This window comes from Leishmania infantum, chromosome 35 (genome assembly GCF_000002875.2).
Source record: "Leishmania infantum JPCM5 genome chromosome 35".
NCBI lineage: Eukaryota > Euglenozoa > Kinetoplastea > Trypanosomatida > Trypanosomatidae > Leishmania > Leishmania infantum.
The window spans coordinates 1213064-1232010 of NC_009419.2; the positions used below are offsets into that span (position 1 = coordinate 1213064).

The 18947-nt window shown below is 58.1% G+C and overlaps 6 protein-coding genes across 6 annotated transcripts; all 6 read right to left on the reverse strand.

Moving 5' to 3' along the window:
• Window positions 1-789: 789 nt before the first annotated feature.
• Window positions 790-2226, reverse strand: LINJ_35_3030 (putative chaperone protein DNAj; the record flags this gene model as incomplete). The annotated part of the gene is made up of 1 exon (XM_001469068.1): window positions 790-2226. The coding sequence occupies one exon, from the start codon at window positions 2224-2226 to the stop codon at window positions 790-792; it is 1437 nt and encodes a 478-aa protein (XP_001469105.1).
• Window positions 2227-4639: 2413 nt separating this feature from the next.
• LINJ_35_3040 (conserved hypothetical protein) lies at window positions 4640-5878 on the reverse strand (the record flags this gene model as incomplete). The annotated part of the gene is made up of 1 exon (XM_001469069.1): window positions 4640-5878. The coding sequence occupies one exon, from the start codon at window positions 5876-5878 to the stop codon at window positions 4640-4642; it is 1239 nt and encodes a 412-aa protein (XP_001469106.1).
• A 2163-nt stretch (window positions 5879-8041) lies between these two features.
• LINJ_35_3050 (conserved hypothetical protein) lies at window positions 8042-9424 on the reverse strand (the record flags this gene model as incomplete). The annotated part of the gene is made up of 1 exon (XM_001469070.1): window positions 8042-9424. One exon carries the CDS (start codon window positions 9422-9424, stop codon window positions 8042-8044), a length of 1383 nt encoding a protein of 460 aa, XP_001469107.1.
• Window positions 9425-13307: 3883 nt separating this feature from the next.
• On the reverse strand, window positions 13308-13718 carry GLO1 (glyoxalase I; the record flags this gene model as incomplete). Its single annotated transcript, XM_001469071.1, has 1 exon — window positions 13308-13718. One exon carries the CDS (start codon window positions 13716-13718, stop codon window positions 13308-13310), a length of 411 nt encoding a protein of 136 aa, XP_001469108.1.
• A 1599-nt stretch (window positions 13719-15317) lies between these two features.
• On the reverse strand, window positions 15318-16679 carry LINJ_35_3070 (putative phospholipase A1; the record flags this gene model as incomplete). Its single annotated transcript, XM_001469072.1, has 1 exon — window positions 15318-16679. The coding sequence occupies one exon, from the start codon at window positions 16677-16679 to the stop codon at window positions 15318-15320; it is 1362 nt and encodes a 453-aa protein (XP_001469109.1).
• Window positions 16680-17409: 730 nt separating this feature from the next.
• Window positions 17410-18210, reverse strand: LINJ_35_3080 (putative prenyl protein specific carboxyl methyltransferase; the record flags this gene model as incomplete). Its single annotated transcript, XM_001469073.1, has 1 exon — window positions 17410-18210. The coding sequence occupies one exon, from the start codon at window positions 18208-18210 to the stop codon at window positions 17410-17412; it is 801 nt and encodes a 266-aa protein (XP_001469110.1).
• Window positions 18211-18947: the final 737 nt, after the last annotated feature.

Here is an 18947-nt window from a genome sequence, read left to right on the forward strand (position 1 = left end):
TTCGGCTACATGCCGGCGAACCGCACCCGCACCCGCACACACACACACACACACACAAGCGCGCTCACGTGGCTTCGCTGCCTTTGTTTTTGGCTCCTTTTTTCTGCACATTACGAGAAGATGCTTAGGTAATAGATGTGAAGGTCTGTCGTGGTGGCGAGTAAGCGGTAGATACGCATGTGGCAGGCCTTGTCCTTTGCAGGATTTTGGAAGAGAGAACAGGAAAGGAAACGGGAGAGAACAGAAGAAACCACCCAAAACAAAAGGCGTCAAGAAGAACAGCGACCAAAAACAGGCGCACGCAACACCCACAACGCGTTAAAAACGATGACAGAAATGGGAACGCAGCGATGGATTACACCGTTCGCTGTCACAGACGTGACGAGCAAAGAGAACACGAGACCTGGAGCCCCTGACACGCAGAGGGCACGATTGCGTCCGAGCGGACGCGCAGCCAACCGCGCACGTGCACACAGAGGCAGCGGGCGTGTAAGTGATGGCGAAGGGGAACGGAATCGCCCACAGCAAAGATGTCAATGAAAGCGGAGAAGAGAACCCCCAGTGCACGGCAGCACCGGCCGGGAACGGTAGGCATAAGCCAAGTGTGCCAGACACTCACACAAACAAGCCATTCCGCCTATTGCCCGTTACTCTTCGAGTGGAGAGCGCCATGGGTACGCTGTTGCGCTTCTCAGTCTCACTCCCTCACTGTCATCCTCCCTTCGTCACTGGTCTCGAAACGGAGGACCTTCTGAAAGACTCGTGCAAACAAGGAGGAAAAAAAGGTCACTACTGCGTCGCACACTCCACCTGCTGCGCGCCACTACCATGCGTGCTTCCCGCCGGGCGGCGAGAGTTGCCACCGCCGCCGCCGCTGTAGCCACCACTCTCTTGCGAGGCCCACAGGCTACGCTTCTGCTCCTCCAGCTGCTCGCGAGACTCGCGCAACACCCGTGCCCTCACAGTGTTGCCGGGCGACGCGTCAGCGTCCTTTTCAGGTTTGCCGAACGCCTTCTTGATGTGCGCCTTCTGCTCATCGCTCAGCTTGTTGGGCATCTTGAGGTGCGTGAAGATATAGACATCACCGCGCTCGCCGGAGGTGCCAGGCAAGCCCTCTCCCGTAACCTTGATAACCCCTTCTGGCTTCAAAATCTGATCGGCCGATGTTTCCACGTTGACGGTGCGGCCGTCGAGCAACTTCAGCGGCATGTGCAACCCCAGAAGCGCCTCCTGCAGCGTCACGTCCTTGTTAACAATGAGGTCGTTGCCGCGACGCTGAAAGACACGGTGAGGACTTAGCTCGACGTGCAAGTGCATGTCCGCTGGCGGCGCGCCAGGGATCGTGCCGCCCTCGCCGCGCACTACAAGTGTCACATTCGACGGCACCCCGGCTGGGATTTCAATGGTGACGTCCTGCGATACGGTGCGGTAGCCCTTGCCGTGACACTTGTGGCATTGGTCCTCCGGTTTCGCCACGGTACCGGTGCCGCGGCACCGCGGGCACTCAGAGATCGTCTGCTGCACCATGCCGGGACCCATCCGGTGCTGTTGCACAACGTGCCCGGAGCCGTTGCACTGGGTGCACTTAGGTTTCTCGGTCTTGCTTTTGGTGCCGAAGCCAGTGCAATCCGCGCACACCTGCGGGCGGTTCACGCGCATCGTCTTGGTCACGCCCTTGTACACGTCTTCCAGCGTCAACCGCGTCCGCACCTCCAGCGGCTGGAGTGTGGGCGTCCCCTGACGGCCACCGGGGCCGCCGCCAAACATGTCGCCAAACCCGCCCATCCCACCCATTCCCCCGCGGAAAAACTCGGCAAAGATGTCCTCAGCAGAGCGGCCACCGGCGCCAAAGCCACCCATGCCTGCGCCGCCCATGCTCGGGTTCGTGGCCGCCTCGGATCCGTACTGGTCGTACACCTTCCTCTTCTCGGGGTTACTAAGCACCTCGTAGGCCTCGGCCACCTCTGCAAATTCCTCCTTGTTACCGCCTTGATCAGGGTGGGTCTCCAACGCGCGCTTCCGGTAAGCTTTCTTAATCTCCTTCAAGTCGGCGTTTCGGTCGACGCCGAGCATCTTGTAGTAGTCCTTGTTGCCACTCGAGTACAAACGGGCAGGGGTTGTGGAGGAACAGAAGGTGCTGGCGGCGCCAGGTGCGGCAGAAAGCGACGCGCCCGCACTCCAGGCGCAAGCTCTGCGCGCGGTCGACGCGGAGAGATAGCGGAGCATGGCCAATGGCAAGGCTCTATAGAAATCCAGAGAGAGATCGCGACGAGAGAGTGTACACGTCGGCGTCTTTCTAAGCGACCGCACAGCGGGTCCAAACAGCGCGAGGAGAGGGGGGGGGGTAAAATAGACGTTGATGTGAATCTTGTGAAAGGCGAGAACGCCAGATGCGAGAAGCGGCCACGACTCAGAAGCGCGTCGCGTTCTGTCCTTCTCTCTCCCTCCTTTGTCGAGTGGTCTCCTTTGGTTTCTGTCGGTGTGAAACCACCATGCGTCTCGCCACCGTGTCGCCGTTCAGCCCCGGCAATATCTAAACCGTAGAGGGCTGCCGTATCCTCCTCCTCTTACCAGAAAAGCAAAAAAAAAGAAAAAACAGCCTTAGCCGTCACACGCAGCACACACACACACGCGTGGCAAACGGCGGTGCGCGTCTGTGATAGTGGCAACGGCAGCGCGTGCGCGCGCACACACACACGCAGATAAAAAGTGCACGAGAACACGCTTAGATTCAAGCTATCAATAACGCAAAGAAAAAGGAACTGAGTGAGACGAGACAGAGAGGGAGAGAGAAACAAAGAAGGGAGGAGGAACAATCGAGAGGAGACGAGAAATGAGGAGGTGTGTGCCTGCGTGTGAGAGAAGGGAGGGAGGGTGGGGCGACTTCGTCCAAAAAAAGAGCGATGGATGCACGGGAGCGAATATGTCGGCGTGAAGACCGCTGCCGCTGCGGCTGTTGCTGATGTGCTGGCAGGCTGGGCGCAACAGGGACGCTGACACACAAAAACCCACTGGGGCGTGTGCGGTGTGACCTGTTGCTGAATTTGGGTATGTGTGTGTATGCGTGTGCGCGTACGTATGAGACGCTTCAATCGCTGAGGACCTGGGGGTGAGAGGGAGAGAGGGGAGAAAAACAACAAAAAAGGCCTTTTTCGCGGTTGTTTTCTTTTGTGCCGTGCAGCGAAATCATGGAGTGACACTCGGCGACGCAAGAGGGAGAGAGCCGAATGGAGAGTGTTAGACACGGGTAAGAGGGTTCAGAGTTGGCGCAGAGCAATTTCACATCTTATGCACGGTGAAGCGGGCATCCGGTTCGGCGTGCTTTGATTTTCGCTCCTCTGCTTCTTCTCAAGATAACGGAGGAAAGGAGACTGTTTTCCTCCTTCTTTTTTTTGTCGCATATCGCGGCAAGTACGCTGCTGCACATCACGGGTGAGAGTGCACAGTGAAGCTTTAGCAGTACACGAGCAGCAGCCGTCCAGCAAGAGATGCTGCTCACACTGAGCTGGTTGCTTGCATGTCAGAGAGAGATCTACAGTCGTCTCATATCCTCCACGTACGCTATCCGAACCAACTCACTAGCGGCGATCAAAGCACAAGTGCGCCCACACGAGTCGTGCGGGGTGTGAGTGGGACTCGGAAGGGGGAGAAGGCCATACTGTGTAGGCCAACAGAAGCAAGCGGAGGGGCTGCCCAACTTCACGAGAAATACGGAGACCAGCAAATGCGCTGCCCAGCCTCACCTCTTCGTAAGGGGTGAGAAAGGCGCAGGGGGAAGGGAGGGAGATGTTTCTGCCCTCCATCCAACCACAGGGACAGTTCCGCACAGACACGCGTTGACACAATCACCCTCGACCGTCCTGCCGCTGCTTGATTTGAGCAGAAGACAGCCGTCTGATTTTCTTTTTCTGGAACGTCTATGTGGATGTGCGACAAGTGAGTACGAGAAAGAAGCGCAGGCATGACGTCGGAGTGTATATGTCCGTCTCCCTTCCTCACAGGAACTACACCAACCCTCGCACCCTTTGTACCATCACCATGATCATGCACCCCTCAGCCCGAAAGTGCAAGATTATAAGGAAAAGACAAACTGAAAAAAGTGCATGCTCGAGATTGCCGGAGTGGGATAAGACTTCCCGAGAGTGTTGAGAGAACGGAGAACGTGGAGAGGAGAAACCGAGAGGACAAACGAGATGGGGTGGAAAGAAAGCCCTTGACGGCGCTCACCGCTGCCCACGCACCGCTCAAGTCCGTCTGCGCACCCGCCATCAACCACCATCGCCCTTCCTTCCCCTTCCCCTTGGGGCTTTGTCCCCGTGGCAGGTTGACTTCCTTCTGTGCCAGAATGAGACAGGTCAAACACTGTCAAGCAAGGTATACAAAACAAAGAAAAAAAAGAAAAGCAGGCCGGCGGTGGTGATCACAACCAGTCATCGCGAGCAGATACAGCTTGAACGGAGTTCATCTGCTACATCGTATTATGACGGGAGGGGAATCGTGCCGCAACACAGAAAAGAACGCTTCCGGGACAAGGTACGCGCTCAGCCTCTCTGTAAAAAAAAAAGCTGGCACGCGCCTCCACACACCCGTGCTGCCTTGCGTCTTGCAATGATGCGACTCTCTGCCTCTCGGAGGCAGCTCACGCATTCGCAATATGCGCGCGGTAGTGGCAGTTCTCACTTCGGTGGTTGCCTCCGCAGTGCTTGCACGGGTTCGCACGGAAGCAGTTGGCGGTACTGTGCCCTAGCTGGCCGCAGCGGTCGCACTTGAGCAGCTCGGGGTGCTTCTGGAAGCAATTACGCGCCGTGTGGCCCGTACCGCCGCAGAAGGAGCAGCGCATGTTGCCGTTCAGCTTGCGGAAGCACTCCGTCTCCGTGTGCCCCTTGCTACCACAGAAACTGCAGACCCCGCCGGGCCCGATGTACCGCTCCAGCCAGGCCGTGTTCACCTGAGCTGGCTGGGCGTCGGCCTCTTCTGTCACCGCATGTCCGATGCCGTAGTGCTCGACGTATTGCGCCGTCAGCCGCTCCACCGCTGCCTCCGACACCTGCTGCGTCAGAGACGGAAAGTACGTGGAGAGGAGGTGGATGTGCCGAACATCGTCGGCGGCGTACTCGAGGAAGTGCTCCGGAAGCGGTCGCGTATCCCAAACAGGGCGGTCGCCAACCATCATGGCTGTCTGCACGGCAGAGTCGCCCTCCTGCCGGTGGATACCGGCGACGCTCTTAAGCACGTACGTCATGCCAGATCGCCGGTTCACGCTGCGCAGCTTCCACTGCAGGGCGGTAAAAAGGAGCTGCAAATCCAGCACACGCTTCGGGGTCAAGTCCATCTGCGTGCTCAGTGCTTCGATGTCGCGTCGGCAGTCGAAGAAGAGCTTTCGAATTGTCTCGTCATGGAACACGGGCCGGAGAGCCTGCATGAAGACCGGCACTGACAAAGAGAGAACGTCAAACAAGAACACGACGGGTACCACGTCACTGCAGGTCTGCACAAGCGAGACACGACCAAGCTGAGGCGTCTTGATTGCCTCTGGGGTGCAGAAAGCCTCGACGTCGATGGCGATCTGCCGACTGCGCTGCAACACCCCAACGGCTTCTTTCAGTTCCTGCTCGGTGCTGATTACCTTGTATGGATACTTCAGAATGGCAGCGCAGTCGCCGGTCACAGGAAAGGAGGAGAAGCGTGACGACACGTGCGACCAAGAAGTCCTTGCCGGGCTGGTACTAGCGGCACCACCGCTGCTGCTGCTTCCATCGACGTCATGCGTGCTCGACGACAACGGCGTGCTCTGCGAGATCGTGCGTGCTGGTGTAGCCACAGTACTCCGCACAAGCCCACGGAACGCAGCACAGGTGTAAAGCTGAAAAGCCCTCATCTTTCTGTGAGCCGGCTTAAAAACGGCAAATAGAGAGAGAGAGAGAGCAGTGCGGTGGCAAGGTCAACAAGGAGCGTCCTTATCGCGTCTCAGATGGTAATAGGCGCAGGGTTGTCTCCTCGTGCTTCAGACAACACTTCCTTCTCCCCTTTCCACAGATCTACCGGCACGCAGAGACACGCACGAAGCAAAGACGACAGCGAGCCCACACACACACACACAATGGTGGCACGCCCTTATAGAGGAAAGCGAAAGAAGTGTGGGCGGAAAGATACTGGGGAAAAACCCAAGCAGGAGATGGAAAAAGAGGGAGAGAGCGAGGAAGAGACGGGCAAGCGAGCACACGGCGAGAGAAGAAGAGCAGCTTCAGCGGATATGTCCGCGTCTCCACTTCGCTTCGCACACTGCGCGCGCACTCTTCTCTTTCGACCCTCTTTTTTGTTGGTTTTATGAATTCTGTCAACGCTTTCTCAGTCGCTCTTTCTGATTATAGAAGTTACTCTTACTCGGCGAGAACGGAGGATGGGGAAGCGAGCTGGGGGCTGAAGCGGAATGATGCTCAGGTGAATGCCAATGGACGATGAGACTGGCCGTGTCGTCCGATACACACGCACAGGGGAAACAACTAAGGGGGTGTAATGGAGAGCGAGAGAGGGGAAAGAGGGAGATCCCCGTAGTCCTTTTAGGCTTCGAAGGGGCGTGGCAAAGAAACGCAGAAGCAACGCGAACACACCACAGAACGAAAAGGGAGGTGATATATAGGCACGCACACGCACATGCACACAAGAGGCAGGGGGTGAGAGAGGCAGGTAACGGATCAATAAGAGGAGAAGCGAAGGGAAAAGAATGCCCGGCAAGGGTCTCACGAAACAACAACAGAGCACAAGCAAAAGGGCGAAGAAAAACGGCGCAAGCACGAAACCAGGCGCGCACGTCAGAGACACCCCGCAGCAGCAACGACGACAGCGGCAATGACAATATACACAAGCACAGAAACAAAATGCCGTAGGAGGTGGGATTTGAGGTGAGAAAAAAAAGGAAAGACGGCTTCACTCCACCCCCCACCCTCCACCCTCTCTGTCTCTCCGCCAAGAGTCACGCGACACTTCTTCCCGTGAAACCGATGCGAAGACGGTTGACACAGAGGAAGAGCAGAAACAAAAAGACAAAAAAAAAGTAGGATTCGAGATGAGAAGCGTACTTCCTCAGTGTATGCGCGCTCGCTTAAGTGTTTTGCGGCGAAAAGGAGTGCAGAGCTCAGACAGCGCGGAGAAAGGTCCGACAAAAGACAAGGTGAAGAGAGCAGTGCACAGTGAGAGGGACAGAAGATGCTTTAGAGAGCAGCGTAAGCCCAGTCGGTGGTGAACGGCTGCCAGCCAGAAAAGGATATGCTGGAGCTACCGCTGTGGCAGCGGTGGGAAAGGTGCGACTTTACCTTAACCAGAAACCAAACGAAGAAGCCGGAACAAACGGAATGATTATGCGGTCGCCGCTCCAGTCGAGTGCGCCTGCTAGACACACGCTCGCGCACTCAACCGTTGAATTAGTACCTGTGTGTGCGTACGTTGGGGGTTAGGCGTGTGAGGGTGGTCGCGATGAATATGTTTTCCACGACGAGCACCAGCTGCATCGACGTTGGTGTTGAGGCAAGCAAGAAAGCGCATGAAGGGGCAGACAGAGATATCGAGTAGCGCACAGGACAACAGTCAAGGCGACGAGAAGAACCGCAACGCAAAGCGCACAAAAAAATGCTCGGGCAGTGCGCGAAGAGCATCGCGCATTTTTTTGTCGACCGTGTTTCGTTGCCTGTGCACGTGCTCCATAGAAGACACGGGCGAAGCAGTTCAGAGGCGACTGCAGTGTCACCTCCGCCTTACGGCCGCTCATTCGCGGCGGAGCTTTCGCTCCTGGCGGAGTGCGGTCCATTTCTCTTCCCTGTTGCCGCAGGCAGCCGTCAGCCGCTCCACCGGCTCGAAGACAAATTGAGCGACAGGAATAAAGTCTTTTTTTTTCCAGTTCTCTGCAGACTTCGCACACGCGCTCTCACACAAAATGCGCATATGTACTAGCCAACCGCCGCCACCCACGGGGGATCGTCGATATTCGCCGCTAGCGTGCTATCATCGTCGTACTAACGTTCTGAAAATCCTTTGGGGTGTACAGCTAGCTCACCGTGAGCATATCCAAGTAGTTGCGCGTCATAAACCATAGGAGACCCTCCTCACCAACGGCGTCGGCTGTGGGGCGATCTTCGGTCCACGTTTCAAAAGACTCGACAGACGGTGCGCGGCCAAAGGTCCAGATCTCTGGCTCCAGCAAGAGGGAGCGCTGCTTTGTGGACGAGCGAGGCCCTTCATAGTGCAGCACGACCAGCGCCGCGTCGGTCGGGGCACTACAGCTTGGTGGGTGGAGGGCTATAGAGGCCTGCTGCATCCCTAGGTGCGTCTGTAGTCTGTGCCTCAACCGGTACAAGAGTCCAGCGCAAGGGTCCACGTCCAATCTGGCCGCCTTTGCAGGACTGAGTGGATTCAGCCGACTCCCAAACCACGTGGGCCCCGGTCGAATCCCCCATCCCCACTCATACCGCGCGGTGCCATACACACGCAGCATACACCCGCTCGGCAGCAGCACATCCACGTCTCGATTGGTCCACGAGTTGTGCACAACCTCGCGCAAATCACTCACTCGCGAGCGTAGCACCGGGCTCATCGTCACAACCGTGTCACCCTGGTCACGTCGAAGTGGGATGACAACGTAGTCGTGGCCATCATACATCTTCGGCGGTCGAGGTGCTCGGTAGAACTTGCCTGTCGGCGAGTACTCAATGTAGACGTGCCTCAACCGGCCTATACCCTCGAACGTTTGCCGAGTACGTTCAACGAGGTAGCGCAGAGAGGCCGGCATTTCCGCGAGGCGAATGCGGTCTCCAGAGCCCCACGGTGCCTTCATGAGCTGGATGTCCTCGGGATGGTCCGCAATGACCCGCGTATGCTTCAGGAATCCAAAGTCAAGCGGCGTCGACGACCCTGCGCTGGGATTGGACGAGGCGCGCGCGTCCACCTCGCCGCTTTCCAGCGCCTCCCTCGCGATCGCCAGTTGCACTGATCGTTCAACAGCGCGGATCTTGCGCGGATCCACGGTGTTGCCGAGCGTCTGCGACCAGCGCTGAACCTCGTTAAGCAAAACGTTTCGCATCTCCGGGGGCAGAACATTGCTTCGCACGCACACCCCGATGTTCTCCTTTGCCGTGAGGGCGACGCCGTGTGCCCCCTCTGTTGCCGCATGGGCTGCAGGTGTGTGTTGTGGTTTGGCTCGCTGCCGCTGCAGCGGTGCCGCGACCGCCTCAGCCGCTGCCACAGCACTGGCCGGTGCGACGCGGCGAAAGAATTCCATGTCGGCATCCGTCATGGTCGGGTACGCGGTGCCATCCGGATCCATCAGCTCCTCTCTCCACTGGTACGCTAGGCGCTTGCGAGTGGCCACGAAGACGCCAACGACGATGGTGGGAACCGCCAATGCGGTGTACCACGACTGAATCCCAAGCATGGCAACGACCTCACCTAATCTGTATGCACGCTTGTTCCCTTCGTGCTTGTACTGAAGATGTACGCTGGCGCACGCGCATTTCGTCCGCCAGTCCAGTGTAAAGATGCTGATGCCCCCATCTGTGTATGTGCGGCAAGCACACCCATCAGTCGAATGGCCGCGAAAAGGGAGTAGGAAGGACAATACGTAAGGCGACGACAGCGCAGCGGAAAGACAGAGAAGATGGATGGTAAGCAGAGTCGAGGCAGTGCAGTTTGGACGTGGGAGTAATCGCTCTTACAATGTGAGGTGCCCAGCGTGAAAAAGAGACGCGAAGGCAATGCCGCTTGTGCGTGTCCATGTACACACAGCGAGAAGGTCGCCTGCTTCATCTGTCAGACCCTTTCCCATCCTGCCAAATGGAGAGGGGGTGAGGACGAGTTGAGTGCACGCGTTGCTAGAGAGACGCATTCCAGCCCATAACCATGAGGACAAGAAAACATAAGCGTGGAGTGTAAGCAGCTTCGGTGTGTTGCCCGCTTTTAGTGGCCCTTTGTTAATTGAGAGGGTGAACGTGATGAACGCGAAAGCTAACGGGAGAAAAACCGAACATCACATCAGCGCTGACCTCCTCTTCAACCCCTCTCTCCAACGGTGGCAAACAAGTGTGCAGTTTGGATTGGTTGGCGATCCGCGCGCCTCAGAACACACACACAAACGCTGTGCATGAAATCGTGCGCGGAAAGCTGGCCAGCAGCGTCTGCTCGGCGGTGAGAGGGTTCTCCGAGCGACACAGGCAGTTGACGCAGAAGCCGTTGACACAAATCAAATGAATACGCAATAGAGAGAGGAAAGAAGGTGCAGCGCGCAGCGCACCACAACGAGGGAGTCACTGATGGCACTCAACCTTAGCAGCTGCTAGTGATTTGTTTGTTACTCTTTCGCGCCGGAGGTGGCTCCTGCTCCTGCATCTTGCGCCTTGAGCACTCCCGGCATCACCTTTTCGTTGTTTGGCTCACTCTTGTGCCTATCTGGATTGAAGAAAAACACCATGCAGCCGTGCTTCCACCCATGGTTCGGTGGAACGTCCTCGGTGGACAGCTGCGCTATCAGCGTCTTCACATTACACTAATCCCCAGGCGTGCAAAATCCTTCCACCGAGCTTGGCGTAGGAGACGCTGCAGTTCACGCGACCGCACGATTCCTCCTCAATCAGCCGGGGTTGCGTCTTACACAAGAACGGCGAGTGTGCGCCTCGCCTCCGACGCATAGCGGATGCGAAACAATTGCCTGTGAAAGTCCTTTAGTACGCAAATCCATGCTACGACCGACGTCTCTCACGCGAAGAATGGTGTAAACGCCCCGCGCTCCTTGAACTGTACGGGGGTGCGTATTTTTTTTCCGTGTTTCTATGCGATACTTCTACCTCCCTAGTCTTCGAAGGCAGCAGTCGCCTACAGTTCACAGTGATGCTGATCCTCGAAGGGGTTGAGTTAACAAAGAGCCCAAGGCCCCACAGATCAGCACAAGCACCAGCGAGAGCACATACCCTTCATTCCTCTTTCTCTCCTTTCTTGTCACCTCCAAAATTAAGGAGGCGTGACGCCAGGGCATTCTCAAGCACAGCCTTTGACAGTATATATGTGCACACCTGCGTTGTGTTTGTTTTTCCTTGCTACCAGCGTGTTGTTCTACCACGCACACGCCAACGAATGAGCGCACACGCAACCACAGCTCACCCACCTCTGCGGCACCACGGCTACACTCTGGTCGTCTAGGGCGCACCGCCCTCTGCCGCGAAATCGAGCCGCGCGCCTCGTGCGCCAGACGGGCCTCCGCTGGGGCGCATGCCTCGATCCAAGCAGGGTCGCCTGCAGCGTCCTGCGCTCCAGGGCAGTGGCGACGGCGTCTCTGTCGCCCGCGTAACAGGGGGCGGCCACCGCGCACGCCGCACGAGCTCGAGGAGGAGGCGGGCCAGCCTCGGGGCAGGGCCCTCTGAGACCCGGCCTGCGCGCCGTGCTCCTGCGCCCAGAGCCGCTGCAAGTCGCGCTATTCCGTGATCCGGCGCGGCGACTCGTCGCGTGGGAGTCTGCAGGGCTCGGCGGTGCTCTCGCCATGCTCCCGGCGTCTGCGCCTCATCAGCCCGCCCCGTCGGGATGCAGACGGGCTGTGCCGCATGCTTCGCAGGCATGCTCGTCGGGGGAGGGGGGTGATCGGCATGGGCCGCTTCGCGCCCCTCACTCGCGCTCCGCTGACCGCCGGATGCTGTGCCTGGGTGTGGTACACCGTGCCGGCTGTGCCCCACGGCGCCTGCGCGCCGTGCTCGCATTTGCGGCATCCCGCGGCCTGCGTCAAGACGGCGTTCTTGCCTGGGGGGAGGTGGAGGAGGAGGGGAGGCGTGCCTGGATGGCTTGCCCGCATGCTGCCGCGACAGTCCGGATACCGCCCTGCGCCGGCGGCGGCAGGAGACGCTCCAGCCTCCTCTCCACCCGCACGCCCTTCACAGTCGCGGGGCTGTGGCCGGGCAGAGGAGGCTGGCGGAGGGGGCCGGGCCGGGGGCCACGCCTGTGCGCCGGCCCCGCGCAGAGCCCCCAGCCTGTCGCGCTGAGAATGCAGAGAAGGGTTGGGGCGGGGCAGCGATGGACACCAGACGGCGGAGCCCCGGTGCAGCGTGTGTGTGAGGCGTGTCGCAGCGTTGTGCAAGATGACGGCCCGCAACGTCGTCTGCTTCGAAAAGTCAGTGAATCTCACATAGCGTACGAGGCACCGCGCCGGATCAAGCGTTCTCATAGCCGACACAGGCGGAGGTGCCGGGTCTGGCGAGTGGGCGGGGTGCTGCAACGCTAGCGCAGCAGTTGAGAGCACGCCACATGCGTCCCATGCCGCCACTGCCGGCGACCCGCCGCTGCAGGAATGCGAAGCACAGACAGGTACCGGTGCGGGCCTGTGCGAGGCGGGTCTGCCGTCGTCTCTTCAGCCCCCATGTATGATCTTTTGCTGCGGGGTGCCTTCTGCGCGGCATCTTGTATCGTAGCGTGCCGCATCGCGTTTGTCGTTTGGTGTTCTGCTCGACCGCAGCGAGCAAAACAAGAAAGCGGCATTTTCCCCTCGCCCGACCTCTGCCTGGTCTCACCACTTCAGAAACATCGGGGTGGCATTCGTGTCGCTCCCCGATAGCCCGTCCCCTCACGCCCCGCTTTGCTTTGCCGACAGCCGGATTGCTACGCAGCACACGCACGCGCGCATAAGCCGCAGCCCGTCCCGTGCGAAAAAGAGAACGCAGGAAAGAAAAGGTCGCTCAACAGTGCAAGAAGTTGCCTGCTGCGCCGTAGCTGATACTGCAAGAATGCTGGCGTCGGTGGTGCATGCGACGCGGTTTCCATGAGGAGAACAAAGATAAGCTGGAGAGCCACAAGAGATTGTTCGAAAGATTTAAGCAGTCCGTCTCTGGCTCCCTCCCCCCTGGTCAGCTGCGTGGAGTACTCGAGACGGTCTGCCAGGCCATCTTCGTGCGCACGCTCGGGACGGCACCAATCATCGAAAGAAGGAGGTGAGGGCAGGAAAAGGTCACGGAGAAGGAGCGAAGCCCCCTCAACCATTACCATCCACGCCACACTCCGGCCGAGATTCCTCCTCCACCTTGAGAGAAAACAGCAGTTGGCCAAACTCCTCCGCAAACGGTGGTAGAGAGGATTGTCGCGGCGACAGAAGAGAGCGCTAACACATGGCAGGTGGGTGTGCGAAGGCCAACCACATAAGGCGGAAGACATGCATTAGTGGCGCAGAAAGGTCGAGCACGGCCGACACAAGCGGCGGCAACCACCAGGCCAGAAGGGCGGAGCGAACGAATCGTGGTCAGCGAGGCAGACAGGGAGGAAGCGCAGCAAAAAAAGAATTGGGGACCTTAGGCAGTGCCCTGCTCCTTCATATCCGCCTCCGCCTTCTCCATCATCATCTTCTCGTTGAGCAGCTCAATGTAATACCCATCCGGGTCGACCACGAATGCCATGAAGCCGCTCTCGTCTTCGTAGTCGATCGGCACGTCATGCTTGCGCATGTCAGCCACCAGCTCCTTCACGTCCTCCACCCCGATAGCAATATGACCGTACGCTTCGTCGTGTTTGTAGGATGTGACACCGTAGTTGTACGTCAGCTCCAGAACCGTCGAGCTCATCTCGGGTGCGTAGCCAAGAAAGACGAGGGTATACTTGTCCTGCGGAACATCCCACTTCCGTAGCACCTTCATGCCCAGACGCTCCGTGTAGAACTTGATGGAGCGGTCGAGGTCGCCGACGCGAATCATGGTGTGCAGCATACGACGAGACGGCATTTTCCTTGCACTTGTCGAGCTCTTTTGTGAAAGAAAACACAAAAACGCAGGAGGAGAATGAAACTTGTCACGTCGAAGTCAGCAACTGAAGCGATGTGAGGCAAGAAAGCCACAGGCAGAGGTGCGATGGGTTGGCAGTGCAAACATCAAAGATATCTGGGCGTGTGGGTAATGTCGGATTCGTCACGATGCACGCGTGAAGAAGTGGTGATTGATAGAAAGGAGGAAGGGCAGAAGAAAAAAAAAAGAAACAAAGGCCAGCAGAGTGAGGCGCATAGCAAGAGCATACGTGGGCAGCAGCAGAGAGTCCAGATAACGTCGCAAAAGAAAGCATTCATTTCGCTCCGGTAATCAGTTGAAGAGGGATCCTCGCTTGCTTCCAGCGTGTTGTTCTACCACGCACACGCCAACGAATGAGCGCACACGCAACCACAGCTCACCCACCTCTGCGGCACCACGGCTACACTCTGGTCGTCTAGGGCGCACCGCCCTCTGCCGCGAAATCGAGCCGCGCGCCTCGTGCGCCAGACGGGCCTCCGCTGGGGCGCATGCCTCGATCCAAGCAGGGTCGCCTGCAGCGTCCTGCGCTCCAGGGCAGTGGCGACGGCGTCTCTGTCGCCCGCGTAACAGGGGGCGGCCACCGCGCACGCCGCACGAGCTCGAGGAGGAGGCGGGCCAGCCTCGGGGCAGGGCCCTCTGAGACCCGGCCTGCGCGCCGTGCTCCTGCGCCCAGAGCCGCTGCAAGTCGCGCTATTCCGTGATCTGGCGCGGTGGCTCGTGACATGGGTCTCTCAATATGTGTTTTGACATTCAATAATAAGAAGGCGGCGCAAGCAGACGGTTGTGTATGTGCTATCTTCTCGGTGACTGTCGCGCATTCCGCCACAAGGGTTAAGGCCCACTCTTGCCCCTGGAGGAATACAGACTAAACTGGCGCACGGTGTTTCACTTGCTTATTCTTTATCCTTGCTCTTTCGCGCTACAGTGACTTGGCCGAGAGCAGAATAGTGTGCGAATGGTCTATTGGCCCAGCGGCAGCGATAGCGGACCCACGCCAGAATTCTCCCATCTGCAACATCGGAAGAAAAAAAAAGAGAACGGTAAAAGGAACGAGCTTGACGACTTACTTTTGCTTTTTTGTTTGGCGCCATACGCCGGCAACGGTCGCGCAGCACCCCTTTGCGCTGCGCACCGATGAGCTGCATGGGTGGGTAGGGAGACATCATGGTGAAATAAGAGACGCGCGGTTAAGACAGCGGTGTGCAGTAGCGCCGCACGACAGTCCCACACACTCTTAAAACGGAAAGAAAGAGGCAAACCACCTCGGGAGTGTGTCAAGCGATCTCAAGAGAACTCGCTGTTTCTGCGTGTGTATGAGGGAGAGAGAGTTGGCAGCACTTCAATAGCCCTCGTAAAGCAGAAGTCGCATTGTTTTCATCACCCAGCTAGCTTGCCACCGTGCGAGGACTCGCATCGCTGTTTTCGTGGACTACGGTTCTCTGCATCTCTGCCTCTCGTTGCTGGCATGGCCGGAAACAGGGAGACAGCTTATGGTGGCTCGGCGTGTGAAGTGGCAAACAACCTTTACCCCCTCAGCGCAGCGGCGAGCGCCGAGTCGTTGAGAAGTTTGGTGTCGAGGGGCAACGGGCCGGAGACCTTTTCAATGAACCGCATTGTGTCTGCTGCGAACGCTACAATGCAGCCTCTCGGTGACGCCGTCATGTAAGCGGCGCGGTACAGCACCGGACTGAACAATGAGACGTCCGTGCACGTCAAGTGCCCAGTGCCGCGGTAGTCCTTTATCGTGTACCATGACGTCTTCATTACCTTCAGCTTGGCGTCGACTGCTGCCACAAGAGCGCTCTCCTCAGTCGAGCGCGGCTGCGCATCGACGATGGCCTTGACCTCCTCAAAGAACGCGTGCTGCTCCTTGCTCCGCACCCACTCCTCAGAGAAGATCTGCAGCGTTGGTGTGGTGAAGTGGACCGGTTGCTTCCTGTCCGTGAGCTTGTCGTAGAACATCGTCTTCCGCAGCGGGATCATCCACGGGTCGTAGACGACAGTGCTGGCGACGCTGCTCACGCCGCCCCTTTCACTCGCGTCTTGCGTGTCATTCAGGGCAGCCGCCAGGCATGTCGCGCCGCCAAACGAATGCCCAACGAGGTGAACGCGCGGCTCCCTTGCGATGTACGTGTCCACCGTCTCCTTGTCGTACCCGAGCGCGAGCAGTAGCTCGCCGCTGCGGATGCGCTTGATTGTGTTGAGGGTCTCTCGGATGCGAACCTCTAGCTGCGGAGCGCGATCCTCCGTGGTCCAGCCTACCTGGGTGTTCAGCGAAATGCGAATCTCCCTCCCGGCGTCGCGGCAGAAAGCAGCGCTGCCGTCCATGTGCGACAGGGCAAACACGACGGCACCGCGCGCAGCGAGGTCCATCAGCAGTGTGCTGTACAAGTGCGGAAATCCGGCAAGACCGTGGCTGAACACGATCATCGGGCGTGGGATGCCATCGTGCTGGAAGAGCGGCGCCGGCTCCGCGTCGGGTCGCATCTTCCTGCGCAGAAGGCAAAGGTCTTTCACCAGTGCGTAGGGAACTTTACTGTAGCTGGCCATGCCAACCAGGTAACCGCGCTCGCCAAACGGAATGTACTGGATTCCGCTCCGCGGCGTGCCGCTGGTGGTCGGGTAGACGATGGTGACAGGGGGCTTCATGGCACCGCGCTCACCACACACCTCACGCGTGCCCACGTTGAACTTTCCCCCGAGCGGGGAAAAGCACTGCAAGGGCTGAACGTAGAAGGCGGCGCACGTCACAAGTGAGCCCACACAGGTCATCATGAGGCACGTCTTCCAATCCACCCCCCACGCCGCCGCAAGGCATGACAGCAGCACCGACGACCCGGCCGGCAGGTAGTGAATAGACAAGATGTAGTCGAAGATCGGGTGCATTGCGCGCGATGCGTGTGTGCGCCTGTACATAGAGAATATATATATATATGATCAGCTTGCGCGTTTTTAGATCTAATGTGTAAGTGGGGTAGGGGTCGCCCTGTCACAGCTTGCCGCGGCAGAAATGGCGCGCCGAGGGCTTGCGTGCGTATCTGTGACTCACCGGCAGAGAAAAACAAAAGAAAAGGACAAGGCGGCGCAACAACCTTCGCACCAAAAAACAGTATAGCAAAACGCATGTAGAACAAGAAAAGCAAGAAAGGGGGTGAGGGACAAAAATACATCAACGCAGAGACAAGCGCCACGGTACAGGTGAGCCTCGTAAACGTGCATCATGGCAGGAGGCCCATGAAAGTGAGGAGTGCGCTCATAGCGTGGCTAGTGAGCTGCATGTCTGCGGTCGCCCCGCAGACTTGGTAGGATCGCACGGAAGGTGAAAACTCCGGGTAGAAAGTCGCATGAGCAGCGGTACATCACATCAATGCACGTTTACGCCGTGTCTTGTTTTTTTTTATTTATCTCTACTGATCTTGTTTTTTTATGACTTCATCGGTGCGCGTTTTGGCTCTGCACTACGACGCGTCAGTGTTGTGAGGGCATAGCACAAGAGGAGCTCCATAGAGGTACACACGCACACACAACACGCGCGGCGCAGGCCTCAGTCTCCTTTCTGACGCTCCGCCAAGGCGCGATGCACGGCGAGTATACAGCCTCATGAAGCAGACGCTGCTTACAAAAACGGAATCCCGACGATGGTGCGCACCTTGTATCTCTTGTACGCCTCCCCAAAGTAGTCTGGTCGCTGCAGCGTGGCCTCCTCGTAGGCGATGCGGGACCGGAAGAAGTACCAGGTTACCCCCGTGTGGACCACGGCGGAGACCGGGTTTGCCAGAATCCACTGCGCGCAACACGTGCGCCAAAACCATCCAAAGTAGGCCGGGTGGCGCAGATATCGGTACAGGCCATGCGTTACAAGCTGATGGCCGGAGTGCCGCTCATGCTCAATCATGAGGGAAAAGTTGGAGCCGCACTGCAGCATTGACACGACGCGGATGCCGTAGAAAACAAGGACAAGAAATGTGAAGAGCAGCGCCGAGGTGTAGTTCACTCGCAAGAAAAAACCAAGCAGCGTATGGCGAGTGGGGTCCAGTTTCCACCTCTCAGGGATGGCGTATGCCTCCACAAAAAATTCCAGCAGCGCAGTTCCACTCGCGATGAGGTACGGTATCGAGTGAAACACCATGAAGGCATCCGGGTGGGTGTCGTGAGGGCGAGTGAACGCGGCAACAAGGAACTCCAGGACATGGAAGGCAATATGCACAGCAAGAATATACAGCCCAAGAGCGAATAGGCTGTCGTTGTGCGTGTGCCATCCATGTGCAGCGAGAAGTACGCCGGCCAAGGCCAGCACACCAAGGGCGAAGGCAATCAAGGCCGTTTCCAAGATGAGGTTGCGCTGCAACTCACGATTGATGCGCCTGATCTCTTCCTTCTCGCCCGCCCCCTGCTGCCGTGCGCTCGAATGACTCATTGCCTAAGTGGGCCCTGGGCCTTGAAGTCGATGGGGCCCATCCAGGGAAAAGACGGAGTGGCATACGCGCCCACCACGACAACGACAGCGGGTGTATTACCGCTCCGAGGCAGAAGCCACTTCCACCTTCGGACTAAACGAATGCTTGATCGAAGTTTCCCAAAACGAGGTGGCGAAGGGATGAAGTGGACATGCGAGCAGAGAGAACAAGGTGGAAAGAACACGACAAGCACGAAGAGGTCAGTAAAGCCCGAGTAAAGCGCTCAGTCGCCGAAAGGGGTGGGGTGGTGAGGGGTAGCGTCGCAGGAATTCGGCTTTGGCAAGTCGGCGAGCACGGCGCCGCCAAAGTGGTATAGGCTCCCCTCGCTTTCTCTTGTTGCTCGTGACGAGGACACATGTTCACGCCCGCCGTCACCGCGCTAATCAGCAAGTAGACAGCGGCAGGTGAGAAACCCACCGAGCACGCCAACCATGGTCATTGATCGCTTCTCGATTGCTGGATCATGCGTCGCTTATTGGAGCGAGCGTGTCCCTTGCTCTTTTGCTTTTTTTTCTTCGGCACGTGCTCATTCGCCGTGTGGACGCACGAGACAACAACACAGATGGCCCGCTCCATGAGATCCTCAACACGGGCGGCAGCACTCGGATAGGAAAGGATGGAAAGTGAGGAGGTGTGGGACACAGCACCGTGAAAGAAGCAAAACGCACATGTGATGCGGCCCGAAAGAAGAAATCAC